This window comes from Garra rufa, chromosome 11, assembly GCF_049309525.1.
Source record: "Garra rufa chromosome 11, GarRuf1.0, whole genome shotgun sequence".
NCBI lineage: Eukaryota > Metazoa > Chordata > Actinopteri > Cypriniformes > Cyprinidae > Garra > Garra rufa.
In genome coordinates, this window is record NC_133371.1 from 25040875 (window position 1) to 25060801 (window position 19927).

A 19927-nucleotide genomic window follows, 5' to 3' on the forward strand; every position below is an offset into this window, starting at 1 on the left:
TAGATTTGTGTTTTCAAAAAAATGCAACCAAACAGCAATGCTTCTAAAGTGCTTTAGGCTGATAGGCATCATGAGGAAGCCAAGCATACTGACATTCAAATAAAGCCAAATATGTCTGACTTGATACTGTAATCATAACTTGAAAAGAAAAATACAAACAGCAGTACAGCAGTTAATGCAACACATCTTTATTGAAACTCTTGAAGCAATATCACTTTACAAATTGAGAGTCAGGGAGCATCTTCAATGTACCAAAAAAACACTTTAGAACCGAATTAGTGTGAACACAACCGTAGAGAAGTAAAAGTCCCAATTTTGGACCAGCTGTGGCAGGTATGAGTTTTATTTTCTACAAAAAAAATAAATTAAGTCTTTCAAGTTCACAGGTATCTGTTAGAAACAAAGGGTAGGTTTAAAATCTTGACACTGGGTTTTCTCCATTTTAACGTATGAGGGTAGATATCCAATCAATTCCAAGAGAGAGAACGGGGAAAAAACAGCCAGGACATATGCACTTCAGTTTTTGAATGTTCAATGTGGTCCAGATGTAAGCTCAGTTCACAAGACTTATGACCGCATGACTGGTGCGTTTCCTCGAGGGACTCCTCGAGCTCCTTGGCCAGCACCACGTTTATAGTTCTGTTGGTAACCATCCTGTGGAGAGACAAATGAAAGGATGTTGAGAATAAAGCTCAAATGAGAAAGAGAGAAAGTCACTATTCTCACTCCAGCATCAAAAGTTGACTTTACCCGCTGATAGTTGCTGTTGGAATAGTCCCGGGGCGTACTGAATTGGGTTTGTCCATATCCAGAGTTAGCAGCGTTAGAGAAGGGTGGGCGATAACCATCATATCCTCCTGAAATAAATACAAAAACACGCATGATTTATCCATCAGTGATTTTAGGGATCTTCTAATGAAAGAGAAAAAAAAAAATCACTGTATACAACCGCTACAAACACAATGTGGTTCTTTACCTCTGAAACCATTTGATGGTCCTCTGTAGCCATTGATCATACCACGCGAGTTACGAGGACCTCCACGAGAAATCCCTCTGCTGTTGTAAAAGGACTGAGACTGGCGGTTGAACCCGTTGCCCTGGCCAGCTGACTGTTGGGACATTGGCTGGGGTCCAGCGGAGTTAGGGAGTGACTGGTCTTGAGAATGGAAGGCACCAACTACTGTTAACACGGGGATAAAAGAGCTGAATTAAACATTGTTGTAGTAGCATTTAAACATGATTGTCTTTGCATGTACAGTTGAGGTCAAAAGTTTACATACACCTTGCAGAATCTGCTTAATTTTACCAAAATAAGAGGTATCATTCCTTCAGGTCCTCAGTGTGAAAAGATGGATCTCAAAATCATACAGTCATTGTTGGAAAAGGTTCAAATACACAAAAATGCTGAAAAACCAAAGAATCGGTGGGACCTAAAAGATTTTTCTGAAGAACAGCGGGCTGTTTAGGACAAACAAGAAATTCATGAACATATCACCAAAAAAAAAAAAAAAAAAAAAAAAAAACGCTGTGGATTATTCTAGTAACAACAAAGTAAGAATCAAGTGTACGTAAACTTTTGAACGTGGTCATTTTTATAAATTCAACTATTATCTTCTCTTGTGGACTATATGTAGTATATGTATGATCCCTCTGGTTTTGGTAAAAATAATTAAAGGGGTCCTATTTATGCTCCTTTACAAAGTCTTTATTTTGTTTTGGGGGTGTACTTGAACATGCGGTCATGCTTGGTGGTTCGAAAAATGCATAAATTTCACATAATTTACATTACAATAGCTTTCTCCCCAAGCTGGCACAAACGGCTCGATTAGTTCCGGGTTCCACCTTCCGAAAAACCAAATGTATTGTAATTGGTCAGCAGTTCCACTGCGTTGCGATTGGCAAACAGTGTAGACCGCATTTTTAATTATGTATTTAATTATTTGCATGCCCGAAACCATAAGGCTAGTGAAGCTATCTACACTGTATGATGAATAAATCTCTTACCACACACTGCACGTCTACGGCGCAGCGCCGACGCGTCCACGGATGATCACTAGTCAATGTTCGTGTTTACATCAGCCGCGGATCTGCGTGCGTTTGAACCCTCTGTACAACACACGTGAACGGCACGGCTTCAGCATGGTTACCGGAGCAGTCCGCAGACCCTTTAGTTAAAGCTCGCGTTTAAACGAGCCGACCTATGGCTCGCTGTAGCATCCCAAAAGCAGCTGTCCATAATACATGGCTAAAGTTAGGCGAATCCCCCACCCGCCAATGAATTGAATTTCAGTAGGCGGGATTTATGTTGTGACATAATAGCTTCCGGAAAACAAACGCTGTAGTCCAAATAAGCCGTTTCTTGTAGTTCTTGAAAAGGGATTTTAAAAACTAAATATCTCCCTTTGGAGTGGACTTTGAGATTTGTAACTTTGTAGATGTTTTTTATGCCCAAAGTTTAAAAAGTGAAAAAGCATAATAGGGCCCCTTTAACATTTTGGATATCCTGCAAGGTGTATGCAAACTTTTGACTTGAACTGCATATACATGATTATATAACAGATGTTAAAATATGATCTGAGGGATTCTAAAGATGTTCCTCACCGGCTTGGAGCTGCTCTGGCGGCATGTCTGTTTGCTCCACAGGGTGCTGCGCCTGGCTGTTAAAACCCTGGCTGTAGCTATTCTGGTATTGGCTGGCCTGCTTCATTGATTCCGCATCATTAGCTGGTGGAACAGGCGCATTAAGGTTGAACACCTGTCAGAAAGAACAGATCAAGGATAAGTGAACATAATATTAGATGATTGAATATCCAGCACACAAAGCCATCTAAAAAAAGATCACTCCAACCCAGTATGAGAAATCTCTTATTATTTTATTGAAAATTGTTGAATAAAGTCTTTTTCTTTGTGCACAAAAAGTACTCTCATAGCTTAACGCTACAGTTGAACCAATGTTCTTACTACCTTTCTGGACCATCAACATAGTAGTTTTTTTTGTTGTTGTTGTCTCTGCAGGGTCAGAAAGCTCTCGGATTTAATCAAAAAAACTAAATCTTAATTTGTACTCTGAAAACGGGTTTGGAACGACATGAGGGTAAAGTAATTAATGACAGAATTTTCATTTTTGGGTGAACCATCCAATTCAAGCCATTGACCTGGGGTGACATGAAGGAAAAGAGATGAGAAGTTTGATTTCTGGGTGTAGTATCCTTTTAAGGAAGAGTCATCCTGATTTGACCAGTTCAAAATGTTCTTGACAGCTAGTCATTTTCATTTAGGCATGTTACCGTTTGCATGGACTGGAATGGGGCTGCGTTGACATTGATGCCACCGCTGTGCAAGGGTTTGGATCCGGGCTGGATCACCTGGGTCTGGGAGGCAGGAGGGAGCACTGTAGATGGAGGTGGCTGCTCTGTCAGGGGCATTGAGGCCTACAGAAGACAAGAAATTATTTAATTCCCAAATAGTACTTTGAGAGAATGAGAGACGTTGGAGAACTCATTTCATTCATGAAACGATGGGTGCTTGATAACTTACCTGAATAGGATCAATGGAGTCTGTCTGTGGTCGGGGATCAGCTGCGTGAGAAGACTGATATATTGGAGGCGGTGTGGAGAAGGTTTCTGGTGATGGAGAGACCATGGGGATCTGCAGACAAAATAAATTCACACGCTTATCTTCACAGAGATATAAAGTCAATACTCTCATCTTTCTTTTTCAGACAGTTCAGTGAACTCATTTCCATCCAAAAGAACTTGGCTACACTCACTTGTGTGGGTTCAGGCTGGATGCCAACAGCGGGAGACTGGGCGAGACGAGACTCTGGGTGAGCTGTAGGTTGAGAAACCAAAAGCCCAGAAGGGTTAAGGCGATTTGAAATGATTAACTCATAAAACTAACAGAATGACCATGTGGTGGAAATATGAACATACCTGGTTGACACACCATTGGCGGCATATCCATACTAGGTACTGGCTTCATAGGTTGTGCCGATACAATAGCCGGATCAAGAGCCTGTCCATCAAAATCAAGCATGGAGTCCTGGGAATGAAAAGAGCATTTAGGATGCATACAAACATATGCCCAATAAGACAAACCTGCAAAAAAACCCACCTGCATGAAGTTGTATGGTCCCTGCATCTGTGCCATGAGATCCTGAACCACCTGCTGTCTAACCACAGGGTCTGAAGGGGGTGTTGGGGTTACTGTGGTCAAAGGATGGGGCTCTGGGACAACTGGGACGACAGGAGTGGGGGCGGTCTGAACTGGCTGCACGGAGTTAACCACCTGTATCAGATCCAATAGGCTTTAGAACTACAACTGATGCAGCGCAGTGGTTTCTCAACCAGGGGGCAAGGGCCCACTAGGGAGTCAAAAATGCTGAGAAACACTTATGTACTAATGGGTTCCAATGCAACTTCTAGGGCAGCTTACCTCAGTCTCCGCACTCCATTCCTCTCTTTGCTCTTTATCACCAGTGCTGTATGTGCTCTCCAAAACAAACTGCCTATTTACAAACTGGAGAGGAAAATAACAAAAGGTCAAGAAAACAATTGGCAATCAAGAGGAAATTGAGCATAAACTTTTTAACTTAACCTCTCAGCAAGATCATACAATTATAGGGTTCATTCACATTCATCATGTCCCTGAAGTCAACTTCTGTAAAATGGGCAGAACTACAACCAATTTGTCTATCCAAAATCCTAGTTTACTCTCGCCAAATCCATGGGGGTAGGTTCCATTTCCTTAAAAATGGCATGTTGGGGCACTTTAAAGATTAAACAAATTAACAGAATTTACTCACCCCCTTGTCATCCAAGATGTTCATGCCTTTCTTTTATCAGTTGCTCATCTCTGCGTGTACCGTTTATTTTGGTTCAAGACAGTTAAGAGTATGTCAAACAACTCCAATCTCATTATCTCCGCCAACTTAATTTTTTTTTTTTTCATTTTAATTATCTTCGCAGGTTCACTTTGTAAACACAGGGTCAGTACTTCTACAGCAATGTAGGATGATTTTAGAGCAACACCAAAGAACTTCGCTCCCTCTACAGGTTGGAAGCGGAATTGTCCATTACCGCTGTCCTAAATAATTTAGCCTACCGTCGCGTCACATGCACGTTATTTGTTTGGAGGCTATCCAGGACTGGCTTTGGAAATAACGATGTCCAGTGACAAGGTAGAGTATGTTGCATGACTTAATGAAAGTATGAAAATGAAATAAAACATAATAAATGACATTGTTTGCTTTTTTTTTTTTTCGTAAAGCAAGTTCCATTTGTAGTCTCATTTGAACTACAAAACCGCTACCCGACGACCCAAACTTACATAGTGCTGTTATGGCCCACAGAGGGTCGCAAAGCGAATGCGGAAGTGCCGTTTCACCATTTTGAGTTGATGAACCACTGACACGAGTTCGGAAACATTATTTTAAGGTCAAAAAATCTCTTTGCTGTTGCTTTAAAGTTGGAGGAGAAAATGAGATGAGAGTTTTGACCTACCCTAACTGTCTCAAACCAGAAAACACAAGAGTTGACAGAGCTAGACAAGACGAGCATTTGAGGTTAAAAAGTATATAAACAATTTTTTTTGGAAAATAACAAACTGGTTCGCTAGATAAGACCCTTCTTTCTCAGCTGGGATCATTTATAACCCTCTAAAGCTGCATTTTGAATGTTCAAACTCACGGGCACTATAGAAGTTCACTATATGGAGAGAAATCCTGAAAAACTATTTCTTTACAAGTGAAGAAATGAAGACATTAACATCTTGGATGACAAGAGGGGGAGTAAATTATCTGTAAATTTACTAATAAAGTTTCAGTATTTTTGTTGCGTCTCTTTTTTTTTTTTTTTTTTAGTATGTCAAGTTAAATTAAATTGAAATTAGAAATGTTGCTTTGGAAACTAGCTCAGTAAAGAAAGTTTATATTTTCAGGTTATGATTACTTAATTTCAAGTAACAACTAAATTTGACTTGGATCATAGCACCAGTGAACACTGCCTCCCTAGGGAACATGCTCAGGGCCAGTTCACACCAAGACGAATGTTCAGTGCAATAAACAATTTAATTTTGTTGGTGCGAAAAACACTTAAAATAGTCAAATGGTTGACAGACTAAACCAAACAAACGCTTTTTCACAGAGAAGAACGAAAATCAAACAAAGCTGCATAGCACTTGTAAGAAAGATATTCCTGCCTTTTTTGTGTTCAATAAATGCATTTTTTGGACTGGAAAGTTATTTTCGTTGTACAGTGAACTCCTTTGTCAAAAGTCTTTTAAGGCTTGCATTTTACAAATGTGCAAACTAACATGTCTCACCTCTGTCACCTCAATTGGAATGGGTTCTGCATACTCTTCCGTCACTTCACCCTCTGTTAAGAGATATAAAGGTCACTTTCTGCAAAATCAGTCTGTATTGCAGCAGTTTCAGAATGACACACTAGATTAAGCAATATGAAACAAGAGAGTGTTTTACCCGTGTCGGGAGGTTGTTCCTCTGCTTCAGACACTTCCACTGCAGCTGTCTGCTCCTCTTCCTCTGAGCAAACTCCGTTCTGATGAGACTGCACTCTGTCAAAGTAGCCGCTCTCCAAAACCCGCTCCAACATTTCATTCAGTGCTTTATCTGAAAGACAAGACAGCATTTACACTACTGTTCAGTAGTAAGATGTTTTTGATAGTCTCTCCAAGAATGCATTCATTTAATCAAATAACTATTCCATTTAAAAAAAAAAAAAATGTAATTTATTCCTATGACGCGATACTGATTTTCAGCAACTAGTTTTCAGTAAATAGTTGAATTTATAAAACTGATCCTGTTAAAAAGTTTAAATACACTTAATTCTTAATACTGTGTTGTAACCGGAATGATCCACTGAGATTTTTTTTTTTGTTTAATGAAAGTTGTTCATGAGTCCTGTAGGATTACAAATTTAAGAAATGTTGATCATATGTTCTGACATAGCTTCACGGGAAAATCTAAAGTGAAGTATATTCTATTTAGCTTCTAAAGGTACAGATGATGACATTCTAAGAAGATCAAATCAGGCAGCCCAGGTGTCTGAGACATTAACCTTTTGTTCTCAAGCTACAGCGATGCCTTTGTCTCTATGATAATGTGAAGGTATGGGCAATACTGTCAGACTGATTGGATTAGCACCTATGCCTATGAATGACACTGTTATGATAATGAGATCAGGGCTGGGGAACTCTGGTAACGGGCTGATTCCTGTACTGCATTTGCATGCTTTGTTTAGATTGACTCCACCTCTATGTAATCTTCCCCCTGGAAATGTATTTAAACTGTATTGTATCTGACATTAGTCAGACGAATTTTGATGACTGCAGCGAACGAACAGCTAGGATCTCAATAAAGAGAAACTTCTGCTTCAAGATATCAAAACGTCTCCTGGTCTCTGAGAAAAAGTTCACAACAGTTTTGGTGCCGTGACCCGGATAGAGTTCCAGCTTCTTCACCTGAATCCAGATTGGAACAGCAAGCTCAACAGAACATCTGCTTTCAAGACTGCATCTTTTGGAATCCAGAGCGAAACTTCCAGCTGAACAAAGATTTCCATGAATCTTCCTTTACAACCAAGGGTTGGTGAGTGCTACTCTATCCAAAAGAACTGCTAAAGACCAGTACATATAGTTATCCTCTGCGCCGTCAGAGAAGAGTTAACAGACAGCTGTAGGGTTTAGTTAACTAAGTTATCCTCTAAAGGTGTTCTTTTAGAGATGAAAAGTTACCCTCTGTTAATTCAGGGAAGTTTAGCATTACGTGCTAAAGTTGTTTATCCTCTGTTCACTCGGGAAGATTAACATTACGTGTTAATATTTGTTATCCTCTGTTTATTCAGGGAAGGTTAACTACAGCTATTACAGTTTAGTTAACTAAGTTACCCTCTAAAGTTGTTCTTTTAGAGAAGAGTTGTTTATCCTCTGTTCACCCAGGGAAGTTTAGCATTACATGCTAAAATTGTTTATCCTCTGTTTCAGGGCAAATCCTCTGTTTTAAGCAGGGAAGTTTAGCCTTAAAGTGCTAAAATTTGTTATCCTCTGTTTTGGCAGAGAAGTTTAGCATTAAGTGCTAGTAGTTTGTGTTGTCCTCTGTTAATTCAGGGAAGGTTAACAATAGTTGATCTGTGTTAACAAGCGTACCCTCTGTTGATCAGAGAAGTTTTAGTGTTGTAATTGCGTGGTAGCAAAGAAACTTGAAAAATGGTTAGAAAGAATGCTAGGCTAATTCCAACCACAGAGAAAGGTGGACTAGCTACGCCATTATGGACAGACGATGAGTTTAAATCATTGTTAGGAGAGCATATGGACTCAATAGTGACTGAGTCAGTAAAATTTGATTTGACAAAGAAATTTGGTATTGATCCAGATAAAGTTTGGTCAATTGAAGAATGCAAAAAGGTACTCGGAACATGTATCCGAAAGAAAAACCTAAAAGGCATTATCTGCTGCCACAGAGAATTTACACTAGCGTTAGCACAAGAACAGGCTCAGTGTATCACTAAGTTGAAAGAACAAAACCAACAGCTGCACACTAGATTGTCCCGTTTCACTAAAAAGGTGGGCTATAACCAGGCTTCAACCAAAAGTGATTCAAAAGACCAACAGTCAGATGAAAGCTATCCTGACTTACAGTCTTCATGTAGACCAGAAGACAGTGGCAATACTGTAACAATGGAGAAAGATGCAGTGAATTCAGTGAAGGTATGTGGTGCTAGGAGAAGAACTCAGGGAATTGAGAGAATTGAAGGTATTTCTCCAAACTCTTCTGTTGTCTCAGTACAAATGGTTGCCAAAGCGCTAAGACCTAAAGACATAGAGAGATTGTCCCAGAGCTTACCTTCAGCACGCACACATTTTTCAGAATTTAGAAGAACATTGAACAGCAAAATGCGTCTTTATGACATGTCGTTAGCAGAAGTCACACAGCTGATGTCACAAATTCTAACTGAATCTGAATTCAACAGTTTTGAGTCTGCTGTTACTTCTGAACTGCAACATGCCAATAAAGGCGATTTGAGAGAAGGTGTTTTAAAAATTCTAAAGAATATCATAGGACCCAAAACAGACTGGTCCAGAATCACTAACTGTGTGCAAAAGGATGAAACTGTAAGTGAGTACACTGAAAGATTTTGTCAGTCAGCTGCAGCATACAGTGGAATAGCTGACACTCCAGAGAAGGTGCTAGATGATAAAGGACCACTAGCTCGTACATGGTTTGATGGCCTTTTAATTGAATATAGAAATGCACTGCCTTTCTTAGATCTCACATGGTCCAATAGAACCCTGCAAAGCAACTTGGACAGGTTAGCTATTTGGGAAAGAAACTCTGATGTTAAAGCCAGAGTAAAGATTGCAGCAGCTTCCTTTAAGTTGAAAACAGAGAACCGACAGGAAAGTAAATGTCCTAAGAGAGAGGGTAGTTGTCATTACTGCGGTAAACCTGGACACTTGATGAAAGAATGCAGGAAAAACAAAAAATACGTAAAAGAAATGAACAATGTAAATCAGCTTTTACACAGTCTGCTAGCAATGCTAAAACAGCACCTCCCCACTACACCAAACTCACTGGGCAGCTTGCTGAGGTGCTAACTGCTAAGGCTGTGAATTCTTATTACCCCAGTAATCTACAACAAAGATGAAAGACTCTTTGTTAACAGAACAAAGGGAAGTTGAATATCACTCCCCCAAAACTTGGGGACACTTGGTTAAGAACACTCAGCCATACCAGAATATTTTATTCAGTAACCCATCCTCTGTTATGATGTCTACCAGGACTGATGTTTAATTAGAGGACTGAAATGTAGTGATTGCATTGTTTTGGAAATACATGTATTTTTGTTCTGCATTAGGAACTTATGTCTCACACTATACAGTGTGCACAACACTTAAAGGGACAGATTAGGACACACAAACCAGTGAGGAGCCCAGGAAAGAACCGAAGTGCAATAAGCCTCGGGGGCCAATCCTGCGGTGAACATTTCCTCATAGGTTTTTCCCCTTTAGTACTTTCAATCCCCACCTCACTGGTCTATTAGGTGTCAAATTAAGATTAGGTTAAGAAGAAAAAAAAAACACTATACGATCACTAGAATTTTAATGTATTAAATAAAACCACTATACGATCAACAGAAGTCTAAAAATGTCTATGCATGAATACTGCTGGTCTGCTGTTTCTTTGTTTTCTTTTGTTTCAGGTGTGTATGCCAAGTCATCTTCATAAGAGAAACCCTGGTGTGAAGCATCACTTCAGACATCCATGAACAAGCTTCATGAGGACAAAGAGTCATCTGAGTGAATCTACGTGGGAAACTGACTACAGAAAACAGACAGCTTCACAGCTATTCAGGCGCCATAGACTTCAAGACTTCCACTCTTACGCTACATGATTTTCTGTGACATCATGTAGTTTGTACGACATTTCACCATCCCTTGTCGTATGTGTCAACAGTTATGGTTCTGAAAAGAACTATTACACCTACGTAAATCTAGGACAAGACACAGAATAATGTTATATGTGCCTGTAACTTTTACAAGTTACATGACTGCAAGATGGGGCTTATGTTAACCAACATAGGCTACAGAATGGACTTATGGATGTTTAAATTTGTTTTATGTGAGAGTTATTAGAACTCTCAAAGAGGGGATTGTAGGATTACAAATTTAAGAAATGTTGATCATATGTTCTGACATAGCTTCACGGGAAAATCTAAAGTGAAGTATATTCTATTTAGCTTCTAAAGGTACAGATGATGACATTCTAAGAAGATCAAATCAGGCAGCCCAGGTGTCTGAGACATTAACCTTTTGTTCTCAAGCTACAGCGATGCCTTTGTCTCTATGATAATGTGAAGGTATGGGCAATACTGTCAGACTGATTGGATTAGCACCTATGCCTATGAATGACACTGTTATGATAATGAGATCAGGGCTGGGGAACTCTGGTAACGGGCTGATTCCTGTACTGCATTTGCATGCTTTGTTTAGATTGACTCCACCTCTATGTAATCTTCCCCCTGGAAATGTATTTAAACTGTATTGTATCTGACATTAGTCAGACGAATTTTGATGACTGCAGCGAACGAACAGCTAGGATCTCAATAAAGAGAAACTTCTGCTTCAAGATATCAAAACGTCTCCTGGTCTCTGAGAAAAAGTTCACAACAGTCCCTTGTTTGTCCTGAACTGTTAAACTACCTTCTGTTCTTCAAAGAATTCATGGGACCTGAAGGACTTATTTTTTCAACATTTGTGTATTTGAACCTTTTCCAACAATGACTATGATTTTGAGATCCATCTTTTCACACTGAGAACAACTGAGGGACTCATAAGCAACTATTACAGAAAGTTCAAATGCTCACTGATGCCCCAGAAGGAAAAACAATGCATTCAGAGCAGGGGTGTAAACTTTTGAACAGAATGAAAGTATACATTTTTCTTTTTTAGCCTAAATATCATATTTTATTTAGCACTGCCCTTCAGAATCTACAGAAGATAATTACACCAGTTGTCATCAGTGTGAAAAGATGGATCTCAAAATCCTACAGTCACTGTTGAAAAGGGTTCAAATATACAAAAATAAAGAGAATGCGGGACCTGAAGGATTTTTCTGAAGAACAGCAGGTAGTTCAGGAGTGTCTCATGAACAACCATCACTAAACAAAAATAAAAAAAACAGCTGTGGATCATTCAACACAGTATTAAGAATCAAGTGTATGTAAACTTTTGAACTATTATTTTCTCTTGTGGACTATATGTAAACGTCTTTTGTGTGAAATATTTTATATTCAGGTCAGAACTAAATAAAATAAAACCATGCATTTTGTATGAACAACAAACAAACGAATTTCTAATCAAAAACTGATTCTAAGAAATACTGAAAAGCTTAAATGATTATAGAGGACTATCATACTGCCAGCCCAGCTGGTGCATAGCAAATGGATGTATTTATATGCCATGAGCCACATGATCTGCTACTGAAGAAGAGTGCTAGATGCTGGAAGCTTTCTAAGGCAGGGCTACTGTAGGTGACAGATTATATTTTTATACTAGTTAAAATTAAGCGATAGTAGTATTTTAATGTACTTTTTAACTGGCCACTAACGGCATGTCACTCGCATTAAGACTTATATACGTCTTAAACTCGGCATAAATTAAAATATGACCTATGGAACCCCTTCATTGATAAAGTGATCTGTCACAGTCAGTGTCCTTGGAGAGCTTCCCTAGCACACTCCGATACAGAAGACAGGGAATATGGATCATGCCATTCCACCCAATGCTGAGTCAGCACATGCATCATGGCTAAATGCTGCAGTATATGCTATTTATTTCCTGCCTTGGTGAACCTTTCCAAAACCTCAAGAAAGTTGCTGAGCGCACTGACCAATTAATGCAACATTCTATAATCACCATAAAGGTTTTTGGAAATTAAACAATGCATGTGAAAGCTTTTAAAGCACATCACATGATTTTCCTAGAAAATGTAAACCTCCTTGTACCAACATGCACAAAAATGTAATTGGATCATGAGGAAATAGTTTCCAGTACAGTTGGATACTTGTTTATATTTAGAAAAGAAAGAAAGAAAATGGCCAGACAATTTCACTCCTTAAACATCGCAAAATCATAATCCATAAATAATTTAAACTTCCTACGCATAACTGTTAAGAGCGATCAGACCCTAAAAAGAAGTTTCTAAAGTCAATTTGACATACATGTTGTTCCTGCTATAGGCTTGTCCTTCCCCTCCAAAAGTTCCCATAAGTGCTGTGATGCTTCTTGATACTGGTCAGTCAATCTGTGTGAGATAAAAGCATCCATTATGAATATACAGTCGTGGCCAAAAGTTGAGAATGACACAAATATTAGTTTTCACAAAGTTTGCTGCTAAAGTGCTTTTAGATCTCTGTTTCAGTTGTTTCTGTGATGTACTGAAATATAATTACAAGCACTTCGAGTAACAAATGACGATTTTCATTTTTGGTTGAACTATCCCCTTGCAAACGCTGATCCTTCAAGCTGTCTGAAATTTATTCTGCCCGAGATCCAAATGTACCTAAAACGCTCAATTCAGTGACAAGTTGGAAGAGTACCAATTACAGTTTGTTTACAGCATAATTTTCAATTGCCAGCAAATTCTCAACGGAGAAAAGTAGTATAAATCGGACTGACAGTCCACTTCACCTGATGTTTTGGTCACGTTCAGGCCCCACAAGCTTGTAAAACTCATCCAGGGAAGTAAGGTCACTCTCGGTGAGCAGCGAAGGTTCTCCCGCTCCTTGCAGTAGCTCTTGCCGCACACTTTCATCCCCAAGTCGGTCGAGAATGAACTGCAGCTCCAGAACCTGTTTCATCCTTTTCTGTTCCCACTCTTCCCGCTGGAGTTGCTCACGACGTGCCGCTTTCTTAACATTCTTCTGGATCTATCCAAAGCAACAGATTGTGGAAGACATTGTCACTGATTCATATAAACCTTCCAGTGAATGTCATTTCAGATCTATACACATTCACAACACAGAAAACAAGCTGGAGGTCCTGCAGGCAGGCAATGGAAAAAGAAAAATGTAATTTTCATGTACTTACTTCTTGACCCAATGCCAAAAAGCTCTTATGCAGCTCCCGTGCAAACTCAAGGTTATGGGTTACTTCCTGGTACTTAGACAGGGCTTCCTAAATAGATTTAGAGAGAGTTTAGGAATCTGAAAAATAACTAACGGACAACAAAAAAATAGGGAGTGTTTACCCACCAGCTGGTCCTGGTTGAGACGTTCCCCGTTGTTGTTTCTGGCCTGATAGTCATCAAGCTTGCTCTGCAAGAAGACAAGGGAAAAGGAATATGAAATAAATTTGAAGAATAAACAAGTTGTATAATAAAATGACAGTACACTGCTGAAGTCATCTAGTTTACATATTCATTTCCACATCTCAAAATCCAGCTGAATTGGTCATCACAAGAACATATGACAGAGATGAAGCATACGATTAGGCCATTTAAAATAAATTTGCTTCTAAGAAAAACAAGAATACAAATGAGTGCATATATATATACTACCAGTCAAAAAAGTTTTTGAACAGTAAGATTAATGTTTTTTTAAAAGTCAATTCTGCTCACCAAGCCTGCATTTATTTGATCTAAAGTACAGGGGAAGAAAAAACAAACAAAAATAAAAAGTATAATTTTGAAATATTTGTACGATTTAAAATAGCTGCTTTCTATTTAAAAACATTTTAAAATGAATGTATTCCTGTGATTTCAAAACTGAATTTTAAGCATCATTACTCCAGTAACATTCTGATTTGCTGCTCAAAAAACATTAAACAATATTATGTTGAAAACAGCCATGTAGAATTTCTTCAGGTTCCTTTAACAAAAAGAAAATTCAGAACAGCATTTATCTGAAATAGAAATCTTTTGTAACATTTTAAATGTCTTTATCATCACTTTTGATCAATTTGAGTAAAGTATTCATTTCTATAAGAAAAAAAAGAAGAGAAAAAAAATATATACTGACTCCAAGCTTTTGAATGATAGTGTATCATGTTACAAATCTTTTTATTTAAAATGCTGATCTTTGGATCTTTCTATTCATCAAATAATCCTGAGAAGAAGAAAAAAAAAATACCCAGCTGTTTTAAATATTGATCATTATAATAATAATAATACGTTTTTTGAACAACAAATCAGCTGTTCAAAAACTTTTGACTGGTAGTGAACATTATCTTCAAAAATTCTGTGATCAGTAAGTGTTTATGTTTCTAAACGAAGTCTGTAAGCCTTCAGTTTTACAAGATCCTTTAGAAACTATTCTAATATGCTGGTCTGGATGTCCTGCGTAATATTTTTTGGAAAACAGTTATAAAATCCTCACAGATTCTTTGAAAAGAATGTTTAAAATAACAGCAATTATTTGATATATATTTTGTAACATTATCCATGTTTTTCAATGTAACTTCTAATCAGTTTTAAGCATCCCTGACTGAACAAAAACAATATACTACACAATAATATTTACAATTATGAAACCACCTTCCCATTCAAAGTGGATCAAGAGCAAGGACTTTGTTCCAGAAAGCTCCAGCATGTGGTTAAGTTATGTAGGGATTATCCCATTTCACAGAGTCCGTGAGAGATGGCAAGTTCACGTTCCACAAATTAATAATGCCAAAATCAGAGCGGACAAATCATAACACGATAATCATAATTTTTGGAAGTCATACAAGGCTTGAAGCAATAACTGTTAACCAAATAAATCCCTTAAAAGAAAATACAGCCACTAATCACTTCATAGAAAACAAAGACCATGACTACTTCGACTGTCATTCTGCTGAAGATTCACTTCTGTGATCCACAATACAGTTCAACAGGTTAATTATTTTTTTTTTCAGTGAATTATTGCATTAACGAAATATCTCATTTACTTTTCAACACAGAATCATTAAACTAATAAACAAGCCAATATAAAAGCTGCACCCAATAAAATGTGCTGCACTATGTCACCAAGTTAAAAGTCTCTCCTCACCTACAGGAGTCAAAGGCGCTTACTGGGTGTCCTGAAAACACACCTGCCTCCGACCCATTTACCTGGACAAACCTACGACAGCACAAGCCTAAACTCATCCGAAATATTAACAACTCATTTAAATGCAATTTTGCGCAGACAGTTTCCCCATTTTTAGCATGCCGAACCTGTTTTACGACGCCATGTTAGCTTTATCTCCATGTGCGTGTGAAACAAACACTGATCGGAGAAACTGACAAAAATGTGGATAAATAACTTAGCGTCATATCGCGGATTATATAGAGAAGGCAAATAAGTACGTTTATAGAAAGAGAAATGGAATAACGTCAAAGGTTGACTGGCTAGCATGTGCTAAAACTACAAATGCTAGCCGGTTAGCATTTGCGGTTGAGCATACAAAGAACAGTGCAAATGGCACAATGAACTGATAAGCGATTTTACCTTAAATTAAAGATGTTGGTTCATACAACATGACTTAATAACGCGTATAAATGAATGATTTTTTAATAAACGTTTAATAGGCCTGGTTAACTGTTTTAAAGAAGGCTTCCTAAGATTTAAACGTTCAAAGTTCATAAATACGTTACTGACACAAAAACAATGACAAAATAAATCAATTTATTGCCTATTTACAACAGGCCACTTGTGTGACGCTGTGCTGTTTGTTTTATTGTATAGTAGTCGAAAGAAAAATATATAAACTAACGTGATATTGTATGAAATAAAGTCGAAAGGAATAGATTGTGTGTTTATGGGGTGACTTCTGACACAATTAAAACAGTACTTTATCGATATATTTCTATGTTAATGTTACTTATGCTTGTGGTCTTGAGAAACCAGTACCTTTTTCTTCTCCATATTGCGCACTTTCTTTTCAAGAACCACCATCACTTGCTTCATGGCCTCTGATTGGGTTCCAGTCAGCTGGTTGCTCGCTGTGATTTGGTTCATTGATCCGGGAGCAGATCCCAAGTCTGGGCTGACAGACTTCACAGTCCTGGTGCCATTTGTTGCCGAGGGCATCTGATCAAGAATAGAACAAGTTTTAATATCAGAACAGGGGCTGAAAACAGCCATTGAATGGCAGTGAGATCGATTTAAGTTGCTGTGATCGATGATGGTTTCATTTTCGATCATATTATATTTACTTACTCTTTCAATCAGATTGACCAAGATTTCAATTGTGACACCAAGTGTTAGATGTTAACCATTTATGGTCAAAAAAAAAAATCATACTATTGCATGTAAGAGGAGATTTTGATTTTGCTTGATAGTAGCAAATATTCAGCTGGACATGATGAAGTATGATAAATAAATACAAGTCTATCCAAGTGTATACACATATTTTTGAACAATTTATACTTTCGAAACAGCTATTTCTCAAACGCTAGAAGCAGACTGCAAATTCCAAAACATAGTCATAGCAACCCATTGTCCGCTTATTAGACTGAAAACTCAAATCACTACCAGATTGTATAACGTCCACATCAGTGATTTGGATCTATATTTGTGCTCACCTTTATGCGCAATATGTCCACAAGGGAGAAAAGTAATCGTTTAGAGGCAAATAAGCCGAAGCGTTGGTTGTGTTGCTTTTATTTTATTTTCCAATTTACTATGGGATCCGCCCCGCCGGACTCACCGACAACTGAGAGCGATTGAAAGGCGAGGAAAAGGTTTATAATGAGGAAGGGCCCCGTTTAGAGTCGACCAGGATTTTGCCTGTGCCCTATTGACATTTATACGCAGGTTATTGTTGGGATTACGTCTTGCATGTTACATATACAATTAAAAATTGACGACATTTATAAAAAGCGTAAGAAGGAGTCACGAATATGGCGGAAAATACTGATATTTTGTTCAATAGCAAAGCAGGCACAGAATGAAGTCCTCGTTTGAATTTCCCACTGAACGCGTGTGAAAACCATAGACGAACAGACTGATTTTATATTAACTTGTAGATTAATAAAATAAAAAGAGTGTTATTATCGTATTTTAGCGTGGGACTGTGTTTTATTATATTTCGCTGATAACACTTTTTAATATCATGCTAAATGACCGCGTCTTCAATTATATCACAATAAATTATCCCTTCCCCAATTCGCCAGCTCTTAACTTTCTCATTGTTATTGTTTTGGTTTTCGGTTATATATATTAGACATAAGTCTTTAATGTTTAAGTGACCAAACAAGTGTTTGTAACGTTTTATCATTATTTAATATAGTCATTAAATGTAAATCAAACTATGGTCCAGCAGATGGCACCAGACAGATTGAAGTGAATGGAATGCAGTCGACTCGAACTTTCTTTCCACCCACCTTCTTTAAAGAGGAATACTATATATATATGTATATGTATGTATATATATATATATATATATATATATATATATATATATATATATATATATATATATATATATATATATACACACATATATATGCAAGCAATAAATTAATATGTACATGCAATCAATGAATTTATTTTTATTGGGTTGAGCATATTATGTAATAGCATTATAAGGCTATTTATTCATGCAACATAAATTCTATTCTCCGATTACATATGTGTACCTTTTTAAGCTTATGAAGCATTTGTATTCCTCTCAAGAAGTATTTATATCATATAGACAGATATAAAAATAAAGCTTCTTTGCGCTTTCTGTATTCTGTAAAACTCAAACTATTCAAAACCAATGTAAATCCAGTTGCATGAGGTTTTGTTTGGCAAATACAGGAAGCAGTTAACATGGTTGCTCTGCTCTTTGATAGCACTGTTCTATTGAAAGGGTGTTTTCTTTCAGGAATAATACTGATTAGAGGAAGATCTCATGGGAGAGTGAAGCTCTCTTTCAACGAGTGACTCATTTCCGCTCTCTGTTGTGTTAAGTAACAGCAGCGGCTGCACTCCTCAATTTAAACATTTAAAGTGCATAGATATATCTGTCAGTGTCACAAATAGTCTTTAGCTTACAATGTTTACAATGAACAAACTACAAACTTGTAGCTACAACAATGTTGTTGCTTAGCGCGAATAATGGTGTTCACACAAGCTTCTCAAAAATGAGCCAACGATAGTTAAAGCTGAGATTAGGCAGGAAGCAGTAGCCTGGCTATTGCTGTTTCAGAGTATATGCTATCAGAGAGTCAACAACACATCCAGGCTCTCTTCTTACAGGAAATATGCCTTACTGTGATTACTCGGCCTGTGATGGATCTCTTCTCCTAAATGAATGTATGCTAAAGGCAGCCTGGACTCTAATTAAAACAGAACTTGTCAAACATGTTTCAGTAAGCGGATGTGTTTCAGTTTTTTGTTATTGAGACGAGGCATGTTCCATGGCAAATGATCAGTCAGTCTAATGGTATTTCCTATTAGGGCTGGACTTTTAATAAATCATAACTTGCTCTTGCAGAGGCAAAGTACCAGGACTCTGATAAATATTCAGATTTCTGGTTAAATTGGTATGCTGTGTCAATGGCTGATTTCTAAATCCTAAACATGTACTTTGTGCAACAACCATTTACTGTAAACTTTTTGCATGGATGTCAATGGCTACCGTCAATCATTTGGTTACCAACATTCTTAAAATCTTTTGTGCTACAGTTGACAGTAGCCCTTGACTTTCATAGTATTTGTCCCATACTAAAATAAAATCTATGGAACTGTGGATACCATCAACTGTTTGGTTACCAACATTCTTCCAAATGTCTTAATTTGTGTTACAGTTATTGGTAGCCATTGACTTCTATAGTATTTTTCCCCATACTATAGAACCCAATGGCTACCATCAAACATTTGGTTACCAACATTCTTCCAAATGACTTCTTTTGTGCTACCATTGACGGTAGCCTTTGACTTCCACAGTATTTTTTTCCAATACTATAGAAGTCAATGGCTACCATCAACTGTTTGGTTACCATTTACCAAATGAATGAGAAGGTGTGTTCAAACTTTTGGTCTGTACTGTATATTTTTCTGTTTATTAAAGTTTTTACTCTACATTTGTGCAGTTTTCAGTGGGTTAGTGATATTTTTTAAATATATATAAATTAATAAATAAATATTTTTTAAAATGGGTTTTTATACAAAAACTGCTTTTTTATGTAAAATTCACTTTATAAAAGACCCACATTTCTAACTTTAATTCATTGGGATAACATGGATAATTTCACATGGTTTAGTGTAAGATTTTTGTCCATCTTTTGGAAAATCCAGTTTTAAAAGTAAAAAAAAAAAAAACTTTTACCAGTAGGTGGCTGCAGAGCTCCACTATTTGCTATTTGACCACCTGAAAGATATTTTTTTTTACAAGTTTTTTCAGTTGAATTCATATCTACAGTACAGACCAAACGTTTGGACACACCTTCTCATTCATTTGAATG

The 19927-nt window shown here is 37.5% G+C and overlaps 1 protein-coding gene across 2 annotated transcripts; it reads right to left on the minus strand.

Moving 5' to 3' along the window:
- Window positions 1-172: 172 nt before the first annotated feature.
- caprin1b (cell cycle associated protein 1b) lies at window positions 173-17188 on the minus strand. 2 transcript variants are annotated; one of them, XM_073850332.1, is made up of 18 exons: window positions 17060-17188; window positions 16386-16565; window positions 13770-13832; window positions 13606-13692; window positions 13207-13445; window positions 12738-12820; window positions 6479-6628; window positions 6322-6374; window positions 4435-4518; window positions 4114-4287; window positions 3933-4041; window positions 3770-3831; window positions 3538-3648; window positions 3288-3431; window positions 2602-2755; window positions 977-1177; window positions 751-857; window positions 173-654 (listed from the first exon to the last, which is right to left on the minus strand). In XM_073850332.1, exons 2-18 carry the CDS (start codon window positions 16563-16565, stop codon window positions 568-570), a joined length of 2088 nt encoding a protein of 695 aa, XP_073706433.1. In that variant the 5' UTR covers window positions 17060-17188; the 3' UTR covers window positions 173-567. The 2 variants fall into 2 exon arrangements, with proteins under 2 accessions (XP_073706433.1, XP_073706432.1); XM_073850331.1 differs by having other exon boundaries at window positions 977-1180.
- Between the last annotated feature and the right edge of the window lie 2739 nt (window positions 17189-19927).